This window comes from Chelonoidis abingdonii, chromosome 17 (assembly GCF_003597395.2).
Source record: "Chelonoidis abingdonii isolate Lonesome George chromosome 17, CheloAbing_2.0, whole genome shotgun sequence".
NCBI lineage: Eukaryota > Metazoa > Chordata > Testudines > Testudinidae > Chelonoidis > Chelonoidis abingdonii.
In genome coordinates this window covers 8496609-8513293 of record NC_133785.1, presented here as the reverse complement: position 1 = coordinate 8513293, position 16685 = coordinate 8496609, and the positions used below count along the sequence as shown (strand labels likewise).

Here is a 16685-nt window from a genome sequence, read left to right as displayed (position 1 = left end):
TGGGGTGAATGTGGGACGGATAGGCTGACAAAGCTCAGCAAAACTTTTCTTGGTTCATTCTTATTTTAATGGTCCATTAAATGGGGCTGGGAGCCAGGATTCCTGGGTTCCATTTGCAGCTCTGGGAGAGGAGCAGTTTCTAATGGTTAGAGCAGAGATGGCCTGGGAGAGTTCCTGGTTTATATTTCCAGTGGTGAGAGAAGAATGGGGTCTAGTGATTGGAAAAGGGTCATGGTGGGAGCCTGGGTTCTCTTTCTGGCTCTGCCACCATCTCTTTGTTTGAAATCTGGGCACTGCCATAACCTCCCTGCACCTCAGCATGGGGGTTGCGATGACCTGCCACCCAGCAGCTCCTTGGGAACAGCAGCCTTCCGGAAATGACTCTTATTCTCTTACTCAGGTGCGGTCCCTGAACTCCGAGGGCTCCCTCTGCACCTACGGCAGCGAGAAGGTGCGCCTGACCTATCTCAGGAACAAGTCTGCAGGTAACCACCCACTCCCTCCTGCTCCCTGTTCCAGGCCGCCCAGTCGGAATACTGGGGGGGCTCAGCCCCAGAGTGGCCTCCCATCTCATTTGCACTGACCTCAATGTGGACTAGAGCCATTGAAGTCACTGGAGTTACTCCAGATTGATACCAGCGTACCAGCTACAGGCACTGGCTGCTGTCAGGGATGGGATATCAGACTATGTGGGCTCATGGGTTGGTTCTGGTTCTGGCAGTGCACCTGGGCTAATAATCTTACTGCCATCTAGAACTCCATACAGCAAAGACTAGTAACATTATGGTAGCAGTGTTATGGCAGCTCCTAGAGCCCCAATTAGGGTCCTATTACTATCTGCACATTATTAAAAGTATTACGGTAGCACATACAGCAGTGCCCCCCCAGCCCCACCCCTGATATTATCTCTCCTGCCCTCCCAGGAGCCACAGTTGGAGGCTGAGGCAAGAGCTGCGGCTGGGGCTGCACCCGGGAGCAGAGCCAGGGCACGGCTGGGAGCCAAGGCCGGGTGCAGGGACTACAGCTGGGGGTGGGGCTGCGGCTAGGCCACAGTCAAAAGCTGGGGGCCGAGGCTGGAGGCAGAGTGGCGCTCCCTCATTGCACTGGCCCAGACCCCCGCCACGCACCCTCCCAAATGTTCCTCTGCGCTCCCCTGTGGGGTGCACCCCACAGTGTGGGGACCACTGATCTAGAGGCACCAGAGAGAGATCAGGGTCCCATTATGTGCTCTCCATTATTAGTAACTTTATGGTAGAGTCTAAGCTGAGATTGGGGTCCCATTGCTAATATTACAGTAGTGCCTCATGGCACTGACCGAGATTAGGGGGCTCCCTTGTGCCACACAGTGAGAGACAGTCCCTGCCCGGTAGGGCTCACAGCCTGAATGGACACAGCTGGGAAGGGAAACCGAGACGCAGAGGGCTGAAGGGGCTTGCCCCAGGTCAATGGCAGAGATGGGAATAGAACCCCGAACTCATGATTCCCACTCCAGTTCCTCAAGCCACTAGTCCAGGAGAGACAGGCGCCTCGTGGCTGAATTGTGTAACTGCAAGTAGACCCACCATCGCAACCTCATTTCACCCCTCTGCTCCAGACCAGGATGAATTCAATGTTCCCGAGACCACAGACAACACCCGGCGGCAGCTGGTGAGGACCAAGAACAAGCGGAAATTCTCCTTCCGTATATCAGCAGAGGAGTGGCAGCAGCAGAGGAGGTGAGGCCAGGGTGGGGCAGGGGAGAGGTGTGTATGTCCTGCACTACCCTCCTGTCCTCACCCAGAAGCCTGGAGGGCGAGAGAGGCTTGTCATTCCATCCTAGCTAGTACGGTGCACATGCTGTTTGTATTCATGGGAATACTGTACGGAACACGATAGTGCCTGTAGCCCTCAATCCCAATAAGGGTCCCATTGTGGTGTGCGTGGTGTTAGTACTATTATGGTAGTACCTCCAGGCCTACACCTCATCCTGCCTGGCGCAATGCAGATGGTCCCTGCCCTGAAGAGCTCACAGGCTGAGCAGACAAGCAGATAGTTCTCACCATGTTACCGGGGGCGGAGAAACTGAGGCATAGGAAGGGGATAGTGACGTGGGGCAAGGTCACACAGGAAGTCTGTGGCAGAGCCAGGAACTGAAGTGAGGTCTTCTGAACCCATGGCCAGCACCCTAAGTCCAGTGGCAGAGCTAATGCGGGCAGGGAAGTGACTGCCCAGTCCCCCCCAAAACCATTAGGTGTATGTGTGGTGCCTTTCCACGCACCTTATGCAGGTGATAAATGGAGGTGTACAGCATGAAGGTTCACACAGCTGGAGAGCCTGCCTGCACTCACCCCACAGTGCTGGCTCCTGTCCAGCCAGGTTGGGCCTGGCTCATCATGCTGGGTGCTGCCATCTGGGACACTGGGTCATATCTGTCAGACAGACAGACACACAGGGAGGACATGTTGACAAAGCATGTCCCCCACCCCCATGTGTGTCTGTCTGTCAGCGTGCCCCCCCTCTCCCAGCGAGGGTGTTGCAGAGCCCACGGTCAGGGCACGCTCCAGCTATTCTTTGCTTCTCTTTGTTACCTTGTAGGGAGATGATGCGAGACCCCAATGTGAGGTCAAAACTCATTTCCAGCCCAACCAACTTTAACCACCTGGTGCACGTGGGGCCGGGCGACGGGCAGCACCGGCTGCAGGACCTGCCTACGGTGAGCACTTGCAGGGGTGGGGCTACAACCAGCTCTGATTTTGCAGAGAGGGCAGGATCTTCTGCCAGGGTGGCGTTTACCAAAATCTAGCCCTCGTGATCGCAAGAGACCCTACAATAACAAGCCAGCCTGGGTGAGCTGGAGCAGCCCTATAATAACAAACTTGCCCTTGCAGTGAGCCTTTGGTGACCCGATGGTAACAACTCACTCTTGGCTTGGAGGTGTCACCTGTTTGAAGGGATATAAGGAAATAGTGAGAGGGGTGTGGGGGGAAGGGTTACCTGGCGAGCACCCTCTGCCTATGCTCTCCGTCCTGCTGATGTTCCCACGCTAAGCCAGGCTCCCCCCAGCCCTGTGCTTCCCCTTTCCGGGCTTTCAGCCCTATGCTGATTGTCTCTCGCAGGCCCAGGAGGAGAAAAGACGGGAGTCACAGGCCAAGCTGCGTCGACGCAGCTTCACCAAGACCCGGCACCCATCGTCCTCGGGCAGCGACACCGCCCTGAGGGACTCTGCATCTGGTAAAGGGACCCAACTGGAGGGGGAATGAATCGGGGAGGGAGACACCCCTCAGGTCCTGTCTGACCCAGAGTGGAATTACTCTCCCAGAGGACAGCAAGTCCTGTGAGACTAGCTGTGCTTCTCAGCTCTAACCACTGGGGATCGCTGCAACCCCATGCACCCCAAATCCCCTGAGGCCACGTTCAAAGACCCAGAATTGCAATGGGACCCTGAACCCTTTAGAACAGAACAAGGATTCCTAGTGGCTAGGGTGGGAGGCATGGGAACCAGGACTCCTGGGTTCTATTACCAGCTCTGGGAGGGGAGTGGAGTCTAGTGGTTAGAGCAGGGTGGGGGCTGGGAATCAGGACTCCTGGGTTCTATCCCAGGATTTAGGACCCAGGCTGGCGGTGGTCCCAGATTCCCTGTGCAGTAACTGGGAAGGTTTGCACCAGCCAGTGACGACAGCTCTCTGTCCCCTTGCAGCGAAGCGTAAGTCGGGCAGCTCCATCTCTGATGACTCCTTCACCTCCCCACAGGGCCTGTTCACAGGCACTGACATGCTGACGGAGGTAAGAGACCCCAAGCAGCCAGACCTGTCCGAGGAGTGACAGGCCTCCCTTGCCAATACCCTCAGCGTCACCTCACTGAGAGGTGAGGGGCAGCAGCACCCTAATACTTAAAGCTATTTTTCAAGAGATAGCCTGGTTTGGTAGTGAGGGTCCTGGGCTGCGAGTCAGGACTCCTGGGCTCTGTTCCTGGGTCTGCCACTGACCTGCTGTTTGGGCAAGTCCCTTCCTTTCTTGGTGCCTCGATTCCCCTCTCACCCTTTGTCACCTCAGACAGCACGACGGGGCCTCGATCTCAGTGTGGGCCTCTACGTGCTACTACTGAAGCATTGGTCCACTGAGGCAGGACCAAGTAAACCCAGAGCATCCCTGACACCTGTTTGTCCAAACCATTCTCAAAAACTTCCAACCACAGTGATTCAGGAGCTTACTTGCCCTTAGAATTAGAAAGTTTTACCTCATATCTAACCAAATCTCTCTTGCTGCAGATTAACCCCATTACTTCATGTCCTCCTCACCATCCTCTTTATAATAGCCTTTAATATGTTTGAAGACTGTTACTTGGTCCCCACTCTGTCGTCTTCTCTCAAGCCTAAACATACCCAGGTTTTTAACCTTTCCTCATAGGTCAGGTTTTCTCAACTGTTTATCATTTTTGTTGCTCTGCTCTGACTCTCTCCAATTTGTTCACCTCTTTCGTAAAGCGTGGACACAGCACTCCAGCTGAATTCTGAGCAGTGCTGAACAGAGCGAGACAGTTATCTCCTGTGTCCCTTACATGTGGCACTCCCTTTAATACACCTCAGAATATTAGCCTTTTTCACAGCCGCGTCCCATAGAGTGGATCACAACTTGAATGTGATTCAGCAAACCCACGATCCTTTCCAGCAGTTCCGCTGTCCAACCAGTCATTCCCCATGTTATAGTTCTGTTTGATTTTTTTTTCTTCCTGAGCATAATACTTTGCACTTGTTTTATTGAATTTCATCTTGTTGATTTCAGCCCAGTTCTCCAATTTATCAAGCTTGTTTTGAATTCTAATCCTGTCCTCCAAAATGCTCGCAACCCCCACAGCTTGGTGTCATCCACAAGTTTTATAAGCAAACTTTCTATTTCATTATCCAAGTCATTAGTGAAAATAATGAAGCGTGCCAGACCCAGACAGGCAGACACCTGCGGGACCCCACTAAATGCATCCCCCCAGTTTAACAGTGAACCATAGTTAACCACTCTTTGAGTTCAGGTTTTCATCCAGTTTTACAGTAATTCCATCTAGACTCCATTTCCCTAGTTTGTTTTTGAGAATGTCATGTGGGACTGGATCAAAAGCTTTACTGAAATCAAGATAAATCCCATCTTCCGCTTCCCCCTAGCCACTAGGCCAGTAACTTTGTCAGGGAAGGAAATTAGGTGGGTTTGGCATGATTTGTTCTTGACAAATCCATGTTGGCTATTCCTTAGTCTTCTAGATGCTTACAAATTGATTGTTTACTAATTTGTTAGAATATCTTTCCAGGTATCAAAATTAGCCTCACTGGTCTGTAATGCCCTGCGTCCTCTTTGGTCCCTTTTTTCCAAAATAGGGACTTAGTTTGCTGTTCTCCAGTTCTCTTTGAGCTCACCCATCCTCCATGAGTTCTCAAAGATAATCACTAACGGTTCCAAGATTGCTTTCACTTAGGTCCTTAAGCATCCAAGGGTGAATTTCATCAGGCCCTGCTGATGCGAAGACATCGAACTTCGCTAAATATTCTTTAACCTGTTCTTCCCCTACTTTGGCCAGTGTTCCTTCCCCCTTGTTGTTAATATTAGTTGAGTATCTGGTCACCAGGAATGTTTTTAAGGATGAAGCAAACAATAACTGTCTTGGGGCCCTGATTTTGATTGGTGCCTCTGGGTGTTTCTGTAACCCATGTGGTGGTAATCACAGGCTGCCCTGCTGTGCCAGTTCCTTGCTTCTGGTGGTCCCCCTCCACCCTAACTCTTCTCTGTCTCCTTGCAGATCTCGGATCAGACCCGCAGTCTCCACCTCTCTGTCAGCTCCAGCCAGGGGAGCTCCAGTTCTTAAGTGGCAGGACCGATGCCACAAACCAGCCCCTCCTGCACATGATAATCTGTGTATTTTAGCTGGAGACGTCACTGCAAGGTGCTGTAATGCTGCTGCTGCTGCCATCAGTGGAACATTCCCCTCGCTGAGGCTGTGCTCTGCAACTGGGGAATTTGTCCATCCTGTATTGAAATACATAAATGTTGGTACCAAAATATCTCCACCTATCTCTCCGCCCCCCATGCACCACCCAAAAAACCTTTGCCCCAGGACATACCACTTACTGTCTCTAAGACACCCCTGTAGAGAGGAAGCTAAGTGTTAAAAGAAGTGAAGAAAGATCCCCCTCACACATGCATGCTTTCACCAGAGAGAATAGCGCCTCCTTGCTTCCATTCCAGTCTTTGCCTCTGGATAGCGCAATGGGATGATGCCCCAAGTGGTGAAAAGCCTGAAAGGAAGCAGGTGAAGGTACACCCTAACTTACCTGGGGAGTTGGAGCTGCATTGCCTGAAGAGCACACCCTGCTGGCCATGGCTGGTACTACTGCAGTACTTGGAACCACTAGAGCAGAAAGCATCAAAGATCGTGGTGGGGGGTGTTGCATCTCCCAGAAATCGCCAAATTCTAGCAGCCAGCTGAATCAGGGATGGATTCTGCTTTGTTTTTACTGCTGTTTAACAGAAATGAGTCCAGCTTGGGCCAGATTCTCATCTCAAATTATCAGCTGTATCGATCCATTGGCATAAATCTGGTTTCAATCTGGATCGTCTTGTGCCACTGTATATCCAGGGTTCTTTTTGAACTACTCAGGGATTGGGTTGCTTTGCTGAATGGTGAATGTTAATCCTGGTTGTATTTCCTTCAGTGTTTCCTTAAACTTTGCCATAGTTCTGCAAGAACCAAGAGATGCTGAAACCAAAGATTATCTATTTCCATTCAAAGGGGAGAGAATCCTTCCAGGAATTCAATTTCTAGAGGACACTTATTTAAAGATACAGGGTGGGTCAAAGACCGGATTTATTTAGGAAGCAAATGTGTAAATAATTGGACAACTGCACCATTAAATGCTGTGCAAAGATTTGCAGTCTGCTCTGTTCTATACAGCAAGGGAGGATGTGCTGAAAGAGGGACAGAAGCAACTGATCCTCTAAGGTGTGGGGGGTTGATAAGGCACTGGTTTTTAATAGCGCAGGTGATTAAGCTTTGGAACAGTTGTCCAAGAATTGTGGACTGATTTTCCATTGCTGGCAGTTTTTACACCAAACAGGAATTAATTCTGAGATGATGATGGCATTAAAACTTGCTGGGGGGGGGGGGGGGGCGGGGCGCTGATCAGTGTGGAGCGCTCAGCTGCCTCCTCTGTGCAGGGGCTAGTTTGAGGCCAGGCCATGGGGAGACATACACACACACACACACCCCCCATAGTGGCGTTTTCCCACCTGCAGCCAAAAGCTGAGCAAACACCCTTTAACCATAGCAAGTGTCTCCTATTGGTCATGGCTGTAGCCAATGGGGACGCAGGAGCTGGGTACAAATATGGATATAGCCTGTGAGTGAGAGGTGGGTGAGCTGGAGCAGTGGGCGGGTGTGAGCACCCTGGAGCCGCTGCTGCAGAGTCCTGATCCTGCCTCCGATGCCTTCACCTTTCTCCGCTCCAGGCCAGGACCCTCTAAAGACTAGACCTGGTGTGTCTTTTTCCAACGTGCTCTGCTAAGAGAATATCCTCCATGTTGTGTCTCACTCTTAAAAGAGACTCGGTATGTGTATGTATATTACGCTCTAATGGCTTTCTGTTGCTAAGAGCCTACCTCAGTGTGTGTGTGTGTGTCTGTTGCTAAGACTCGGTGTGTCTCTGTCTTTCTAGCTGGCTGTTGTCTAAGTGCATAGACTGTCTCTTTTTGGCTGGTTGTGGCTAAGCAGGTAGACTGTGTGTGTGTGTGTTTTTCTGGCTGTTGCTAAGAGAGTGAGACATACATAGAGTGAAGCTATGCTCTTAGAGATGTATACACTGTCTCTCTGGTGGTCACTAAGCATAGCCTCTCTATCATTGTGTGTGTGTGTAAAAACAAGTAGACTGTGTGTCTCTCTCATGCTTACTCTTAGAGACACAGACAGAGCAAGTCTCTAGGGCATGGCTACACTATGAAATTATTGACTCATGGAGTGATGCACTCTGGGTAGCTATCTCCCAGACTCCACTGCCCACTGGAATTCTGGGTTAAGCGGCCAGTGTCTGATGCAACTGGTTGATAGACTGGAACGCCCATTCTAGGCCCAGCAAACAAGCGGGACCATATAGGTATGGGATGAGTCCCATCCAAGGGCTGCGAAACATTCGCACGTGTACGGCCACTTTCGTAGAACTTTGTCAGTTACTCTCCCCTGCCCTGAAGCGCAGGAATACCACGCTGAAAGCTGCCCTGACAGCTGAGAAGCGATGATCCCAGTAAGCACTCAACTTCAGCTAACAAGGGTAGTGACTCTGGGAATCGTGGACGGTTTTGCTGCAATGGGGTAATAGAGATATGCGTTGTATCTTGGCACCATTACCATTGGGGATGTTGAAATGCCAATAGTTATCCTTGGGGACTCAGCCTACCCCATGGCTCATGAAGCCAAACACAGGCACCCTGGACAGTAGGAATGGTGGCAGAATGGACTTTTTTAGACCTCACCGCAACCAATATTCCCATTCTTATTGCTGCTTGCCGGGTGCTCCATAATATCTATATCTGGGAGATTAAGGGGAAGATGGTACGGGGCAAGAGTTGTGTGTATTTCTCTTTGATGCAAAACTGCCCCCTTTGTTGAATATTGTTTTGAATCCATGCATTCTTTATTTATTTTTTAAAAAAGGGAGATCACAGACAAGGTAGCCTAGGTGGGAAGAACAAGGCTACATTGCTTATTGTAGCCACACTACAAATCAAAGATGGTTAAATGACAGCCTCTGTTGCTTGGGCCATCCTCTGGAGTGGAGTGGCTAGTTTCTGATCACGCTCGCTTAATGCTTTCCTGGCCTCTGTCTGCCTCCATCCATTCAGCTGTGCCTGAAGAGAAGATGGGGAAACATTTGCACCTGCTGAGGGGGATAAAAAAGGAGAGTAAGATTTAAGATGATACATTTCTGAGAACAAATGAGAGAGACTTTCACAGTGAATCAAGCAATTCACAGCAGACAGCACATGTGCTTTAGGTAGAAGGTCGCATTTTGTCTTGTATACTGAGCACCTGCCAGTATGGTGACACATCACACATGGCTGGGCAACAGAATTCGGTTTCCAGGCAGCCACGGTAAACCAAAGGGTACGCAGAGTTGCCTTCATAACAGGTAGGAATGGTTTTGAATGATATCACTCTCCTGAAGCTAACAAAGAATGAATGTTGCTTGACGATGACCAAAACCCACCACCATTCGCTGCCATGCTGTGTGCTGCAATGATTCCAGACTACTGGCTTGGCATGGCAAAGTGTCCTACCATGGAGGATGAAATAAGGCAGCCCCCCCCAGAAACCTTCTGCAAAGGCTTTCAGAGTACCTCCAGGAGAATTCACGCTCCATCCCCAGCCACGTTAAAACAAACTTCTCCAGTAGCTGTATTGGCCACAAATGCTGCCCAATTCTTCACAGCAAAATCAAACAGTAAACAAAATTGCTTTGTAACTACATTACGGGGTTAAAATGTGCACTCACCAGAGGTGTCTTCGCCAGCTTCAGTGTCCGGGAAATTGCCTTGGAAGGGTATCAGCTCCAGGGTGATGAAAAAAGCCTGGCTCCTGGGGAGAATGGATTCTCCTCTTCTTCCTCATCCATAAAATCATCCTCCGTGTTGCGTGAGACTCCCCCCTTGCAGGTGTCCACGGACAGTGGTAGGGTTCCCCCCAGAATGGCATGCAGCTGATCACAGAAGCAGCATGTATGGGGCTCTGACCTATTGTTGGGTGTCCCTAGTGTAGCCTCACTCCACCATGTCCTGTGCGATTTTTGCATTTATATTAGCATTTCTTCTTTTTGATCAGAGTTCAGCCTGCACAGTCCTGTTCAGTTCATGCTGGAACTCGTTTGCAGTTCCCAGGGGACTGCATGGTCACCTGTGCTGCTGAGCTTGCCATGCTGACCAAACAGGAAAGAACATTCAAAATTTCCTGGGGCTTTTCCTATGTACCTGGCTAGTGCATCGGAGTTGAAAGTGCTGTCCAGAGCAGTCACACTGGAGCATTCTGGGATAGCTCCCAGAGGCCAATTCTGTTGAATTGCGTCTGCATGCACTACCCCAAATTTGACCCAGCAAGGTCAATTTTAGCACTATTCCCCTTGCCGGGGAGGAGTACAGCAGTCAATTTTAAGAGCCCTTTAGGTCAATGGAACAGGATTGGTTGTGTAGATGCATTAAAATTGATCTAACCATTTAGTGTAGACCGACCAGGGCTCAGTCAGTCACACAGAAAGGCTATTTAGATAGACACTATCACTAAGAGCGTAGCCTCTCTCTGTCTCACTCTCTTTCAGGCTGTCATCTAAGAGCAGAGCCTCTGTCTCTTTCTGGCTGGCTAAATGAGTAGCATGTGTGTCTCTCTCTTTCTGGCTGGCTGCAGCTAAGAGCATACCCTCTGTGTATGTCTCTCTGTCTCTTTCTGGCTGACTGGCTGTCCATCTAAGAACGCAGACTGTGTGTGTCTGTCTCACTCTTACTCTTAGTGGCTGTGCCTTGCTGTGGCTAAGAGCGTAGCCTGTGTGCGTTTGTTTCTGTCTCTTTCTGCCTGGCTGTGGCTAAGAGAGTAGACTGTGTGTGTGTTTCTCTCACTCTTAGTTTGTGTCTAAGAGACTAGACTTTCTCTCTTTGTCTCTCTCTCTTTCTGGCTGTCACTAAGAGAATTAGACAGTGTGTGGGTGTATCTATCGCTAAGAGCGTAGACTGTGTGTGTCACTTTCTGTCTTGCTGTTGCTAACTGTCTCTCTCTAAGAGTCTAGTCTGTAAAATGTCTCTGATTTAAACACAGATCATTTAAAATTAATTTATTCCTACATCCTTTATATACAAGAAAGATTGCAGCACATACAGGAAAAATGTAAATAGCCACACAATCACAGACCCCTATCTGCTTTTTACTGAGAAGCTGCACAGAATAAATACAGTAGAATGACAAGTTTGTGCATCTCTCTGCATGTGAGTGTACCTGGCTGAGGGGGTGTCCTTATTGCTGATGTATGTATAAACTAACATTCTAAGAGCATATGTACAAGCTATAGCTAAAGCTTCCACTGCTCTGTTGCCCATCAGTCCAGCTTCCTGGCGCCCAGTTTCATAGGTCCCTTTGCCACCTTCCTGTCTGCCCGTTTAGCTTCCATCTCCTTCTTCCGCTCCTCTCGCTTCTTGCGTGCTAATTCTGCCCTGCTGAGCCCTAGGGAGACACAAGAATTCCCAGCTAGTAGGAATGGCTGGATAGAACAATCACGTGCAACTTTGCTGCTTCAACAAACTCACCCTGGTCAGAGTCCACAGATTCCCAGTTTTCCTCTGTACCCCAGTCGCCAATGGCATCCATGCGTCTCTGGCAATTGAAGTTAGACACAGAATTAGAATTCAGGGGAGTCCTTCACAGGTATGCACTATACTGGTGGAAGCACTCAGTACACATTTATCTTTCCACATGAAGTAGCTAAGCCCTAAACTGAGTGGGTATCCCAGCCTGCCTTCCCCTGGAACATCAGTTAAACAGGGTGTGTGGGGGGGGGGGGAATAGCACTAGCTATTTCCTGGCCTTTGAGGGGTGTGTACACCCCCCCAAAAAACTCCAGAACAATGTCATCCAGGTAGTAAGTGGCAGAGCTGGGAACTGACACACACACCCCCAGCATCCATGATCATGAGACATGGAGAAACTTACCTGGGTCTCTGTTGTTGACTTCTGAGTAGGGATTATGGAGAAGAAAGGATCTGGTTTCTCTGCACTTGATGAGCTGTCCCAGTCATATTCGCTGGCCAGTTTGGTCCCTTCTGGCTGGGCCAAGGGAGCTTGCTGTGAGGGGGTCGGTTTCTGCACTGTCCGGGAATCAAAATCCTCCTCCCAGCTGTCCTCTGCCACAGAGCTTTGTCCCTGAGCGCCCCACTTCTTGTGACTCCACGTGGATCCAACCTCCCAACCAGAGCTGGTCCAGTCTGACTCCTGTTTCTTGGAGGAGCTGCTAGTCTGTTAATGATTTGGGGGTGGGGGTGAGGATTGATCAGAACAACCAAAAGAGGACAAATGAGCTATGAGAGAGGAACTGAAGGGGCTTCTGGACTAGTCATATTCTACCTGCAAGATTTAGAACAGGCGACTTTGAGCGCCCAGGCTCAACAGATAAAGGCCAGGAATGGGAAAAGTCTTGCCCGCCACCCTAACCGCTAGACCACACTGTCTTTCATCCTAGCAGGGACTTGAACAATGGTTATTCCCATCTGAGGGCCATATGGTGACTAAGGCGAGAAAGGTTGACGGACTTAATTTAAAGACCACAATCAAATCGCCTTTTAACCTTCTCTGGGATAAACTAAACAAACTGAGCTTCTCAAGTCTCTCCCTATAAGGTGGATTTTCCAGACCTGGAATCATTCTTATAGTTCTCTGCTGACCTCTTCCAATTTGACATCCTTTTTGAAGTGTGGACACCAGAACCAGACACTGTATCCAGTAATGGTGTCACCACTACAATAGACGCTGGTGATGCCCTCTTCCTTTACTCCTACTCGATATTCCCCTGCTTACACGTCCAAGTTTGTCTGCGCCCTTTCAGCTCTAGCATTGCCCTGGGAGCACTTGGTTATTTATCCTGATGTCACTGTAGTCCAGGATACAGTTCCCTTGCCCCATTACAGTAATTTACATTCTTTGTTCCTAGATGTAATAATCCTTAGTTCTTATACAGCACTTTTCAGCAGTAGATTTCAAAGCATTTAACACAGGATGTCATCCCCATTTCCCAGATGAGGAAACTGAGGCACAGAGATTTGCCCAAGGTCAGTGAGCAGGCTGTGGCAGATCCAGGAATAGAACCGAGGACTCCTAAGTCCCAGTTTAATACCCTATCCACTAGGCCACACTATTGCCCCTACACCCTTCCCAGTTGGTATTAGCTTGAGGGTTACTCGCTCCCTCCCAGAGACGATGGAGACCACATGAAAGAAAGGGACACCTGCACTTAAGACAGCACATGGTGCAGGATCACAGTGATAGCATGTGCGGAAAGTCACCTACCATCCTGGCCCCAGGCTTCTTCAACACTAAGGCTGGTTCTGACCACTCCGGGGTGTTCCAGTCATCCAGGCTCACCTGCCCTTTGGCTTGCTCGGCCTCTTGCTACAAGCAAAAGCACAGAAAATGAGGCACAGCACACAAGGAAGCAAAATCTCAAAACAGGCAGCAATAGAGCCTGCAGCTAATTTGGCAAAAGTCACTGGATGGTGCTGTGGTGCATACTTTTCTGCATACGAGCAGTGGCCAGTCTTGGAAAACATGCAAAGCTGTTGTTAACTTGGTGATGCATTCATGTATTTTTTTCAGGGAAGCTATTGCAAGCAGTGCAAGGGTATTTGCTGCCTACCCTTCAAAGACAGTTCCTCACCTTTGTAACTGTTGTTCTTCGAGATGTGTTGCTCATATCCATTCCAATTAGGTGTGCGTGTGCTGCGTGCATGATCGTCAGAAGATTTTTACCCTAGCAACACTCAATGGGTCGGCTGAGGTGCCCCCTGAAGTGGCGACCTCATGGCACCGGATATATGCCCCTGCCAACAGAGGGGAAGGAGGGCAGGTTTGGAATGGATATGAGCAACACATCTTGAAGAACAACAGTTACAAAGGTGAGTAAAAGACGGTTACTCATCTTTGTAACTGTTGTTCTTCGAGATGTTTTGCTCATATCCATTCCAGTAGGTGTGTGCGCGCTGCGTGCACGTTCGTCGGAGACTTTTACCCTAGCAACACTGGAGTGGCGTCGCTATGGCGCCGGATATATACCCCTACCGGCCCGCCACTCCTCAGTTCCTTCTTGCTGGCTACTCCGAAAGTGGGGAAGGAGGGCGGGTGTGGAATGGATATGAGCAACACATCTCGAAGAACAACAGTTACAAAGGTGAGTAACCGTCTTTTCTTCTTCGAATGCTGCTCATATCCATTCCAGTAGGTGATTCCCAAGCCTTACCAGCGGTGGGGTTCGCAGAGAGACATTGCGGAATGTAAGGATCGCTGAGCCAAAGGCGGCATCGTCCTCTCGATTGCTCAACCAGCACGTAGTGAGATGTAAAGGTATGCACGGATGACCAGGTAGCTCCCGGCATATGTCCTGATGGGAAACGGTGGGCCAGGAAAGCCGGCGCGACAAGGCTTGAGCCGTAGTTAGATTGGTGTAGTGAGGTGGCCATGCGGACATGACCAAGTCCATAGCAAACGTCCGGGATACAGGAAGTCCCCATGACGAGAGCCTCTGAAGAAATAGGCAACCTTTATGACGCCTCCGCCCACTGCCATAAATAGCGGGGCCGAGCGTCTGAAGGATCTTAGTCTCTACTAAAGGCGAGGCCCACAGGAACATCCAGGGTGTTGCCTAGTCCTTGCGCGATCATCGCTCGGATAGAAGAACCTGGTAGAAAAATGTCTTGTGTTAATATGGAAGCCAGAGAACACCTTGGGGAGGAAAGCCCGGTGTGGGTCGTAGCTGCACCTGTATCTTGTGAAAGGATAGTGTATGGGGTCTACCCCAAGCAGGAGCCTCAAAACCCATCTGGCCCGGAGATAGCACCAGAAGGCCATCTTCCAGGACAGTTAGAGCATGAGAAGTGGCTTAAGTGGCGTCGAAGGGAGGGCGCTGTGAGCCTAGAACAGGCATAAGTTGAGAATCGACCAGGAAGGGGAACAGAGGCTTAACCTGGGGTTAGAGTCTCTCCAATCCCTAAAGGAATCTTGAAACATAGGGTGAGAAAAGGTGGAACTGCCCACTTCCTCCGGGCTGATAGTGGAGATTGCAGCCAACTGCACCCTTATGAGGAAGAGTGCTAACCCTTGCTGCCTTGAGTACAGAAAATACTCCAAAGACCACAGGAACCGAAACGGCTTCAGGAACAAGGGAACGGCTGTATACACAATGAGAGACGTTTTCGCTTGGTGAGATTATGTCGCCACGCGTGGAAGTTTCCTCTCCCAAGTAGGACCGTTGGACCGGCTGAGCAGCCGCACTTCAGATTGGTTTAACCAGAAGTAGCCATGCCGCGTAGGTGCAGGGACTGAAGTCCGGGTGGTGAAGCCGCCGAGTCCTGCGTTATAAGATCCGGGGCATGAGTGGTAATGGTATCGTGAAGGATCTAGGGACAGGTCGAGCAGCAGGTGTACCCAGGCTGCCTGCAGCATGTTCGGAGCGATTAGGAATCAGCCTGTCCCGTCCCTGCGGAGCTTGAGCAGTGCACTCTGTGGACCTAAAGGAAAGAGTGGAAAGGCATTACAGTAACCCCCTTTTCACAGCGAATGAGGAACGTCCGAAGAGACCCGGGAGCGACCTGTTAGGGGAGCAAACACCTGGCACTTCTTGTTTCTCCTTAAGTAGCACAAGAGGTCTCATCGGGAAAGCCCACTTCCGGATAACAGAAAGCAGGATTGGTCCGACGCCATGGACCACTCGTGGCCAGGAAAGACCGGCTCGCGCGCGAGAGTGTTTCCGGACCTCGCGCGCAAAGAAAGCTACCACGTCTATCGACCGGCTATACCAAGTCCCACAGCCTCCATCGTTCTTGCAAAGGGAGATCGTGTCTCTCCTTGCTTGTTATGTAATACATGGCGCGTTGTGTTGTCTCGGAAAACGCCAACACAAATGGCCGAATGTTGACGAAAGCTTGGCGACACCAAGTGCAGACTGCTCTCATTTCGCGGACATTGATATGGAGCTTCAGCTGCAAGGAACCAAAGGCTTGGGTGCGAAGACCGCCAGGTGTGCGCTCCACCCCAAGAGAGGAAGCGTCTGTTTAGATGACACCGAGGCTGTAGGCGGAATGGAACGGTCGACCCGCATCACACCAGGGAAGAGTCACCCACCAGTTGAGGGAGCCCAGCAAGTGTGACGGATCGTGATAGTCATGTCTAGGGCACTCGCTGATGTAGACCGAGCAACCAGGTCTTGAAAGGGCGCATGCGATCTGCGTGCTTCAATCACGAATAGGCACGCAGCCTCATGTGACCGAGAGAGTGAGGCGCGTGCGACAGAGTTGTGGGAAAGCTCGTAGTCCCTGAAGAGAAAAGACTATAGATTGGAACACTCTGTGGGGGCAACGCTGTTTGCAAGAGTTGGAGTCCAGCATCCCCATTGAATTCTATCCTCTGGAGAAAGAAAAGGATTTGTCCTAGAATTAGGATCAAGACCTAGACTGAGAAAGGTCTTATGATATTACATGACCGTAACCTGAAGCCTCGGAATCCTCTCGAATTCACCATCATCAAGAATATGAAATACAGAATCAAAGACGGATGGAGGTGGGCGCGAACTACGCCATATCACTTCGTAAATCACCCAAGGGCCGTGGAGCAGCGAAGGAAGACCGCAATATTGGTATGATGACGATTTACCACGAAGGAAGAAACCTTCGTCGGGGGTAAACGCGATATGAAATATGCGCCTCATGTCGAAGCAAGCGTACAAAATCTCCTGGATCCAGGGAAGAAGATGTTCCCCAGGACAGCCATGCGGAACTGAGCTCTATGAACTGTTCAGAGCGTCAGTCCTAGGATGGCGAACTCCCTTTCGCCTTAAGATAGGAGATTCTGGAATTAGAAATCCTCGCCCCTTAAATAGCCTAACCTCCCTATGGCTCCCAACCAAGGAGCCTGAAAAACTTCCTGCAGGAGGAGT

At 50.2% G+C, this 16685-nt stretch overlaps 2 protein-coding genes and 1 long non-coding RNA gene across 3 annotated transcripts in view; 1 reads left to right on the top strand and 2 right to left on the bottom strand.

Annotated features, from left to right (window-relative positions):
* CDC42BPG (CDC42 binding protein kinase gamma) overlaps positions 1–6414 on the top strand; it is a 58136-nt gene extending 51722 nt beyond the window's left edge. Inside the window, exons 31-36 of the mRNA XM_032797784.2 lie at positions 401–485; positions 1595–1715; positions 2575–2692; positions 3096–3210; positions 3677–3762; positions 5762–6414. Of these exons, the coding sequence (XP_032653675.1) occupies positions 401–485; positions 1595–1715; positions 2575–2692; positions 3096–3210; positions 3677–3762; positions 5762–5827 (591 nt within the window). The 3' untranslated portion in view covers positions 5828–6414. The remainder of the gene's footprint in view (positions 1–400; positions 486–1594; positions 1716–2574; positions 2693–3095; positions 3211–3676; positions 3763–5761) is intronic.
* A 2212-nt stretch (positions 6415–8626) lies between these two features.
* LOC142047877 (uncharacterized) lies at positions 8627–8891 on the bottom strand. The gene is made up of 2 exons (XR_012657178.1): positions 8808–8891; positions 8627–8776 (listed from the first exon to the last, which is right to left on the bottom strand). It is a non-coding gene; the product is annotated as an uncharacterized LOC142047877 (long non-coding RNA).
* Positions 8892–10811: 1920 nt separating this feature from the next.
* The window catches only part of SCYL1 (SCY1 like pseudokinase 1), a 28526-nt gene continuing 22652 nt past the window's right edge, over positions 10812–16685 (bottom strand). Inside the window, exons 15-18 of the mRNA XM_032797799.2 lie at positions 13049–13150; positions 11699–12001; positions 11296–11362; positions 10812–11212 (exon numbers count right to left, since the gene is read on the bottom strand). Coding sequence (XP_032653690.1) covers positions 11088–11212; positions 11296–11362; positions 11699–12001; positions 13049–13150 — 597 coding nt within the window. The 3' untranslated portion in view covers positions 10812–11087. The remainder of the gene's footprint in view (positions 11213–11295; positions 11363–11698; positions 12002–13048; positions 13151–16685) is intronic.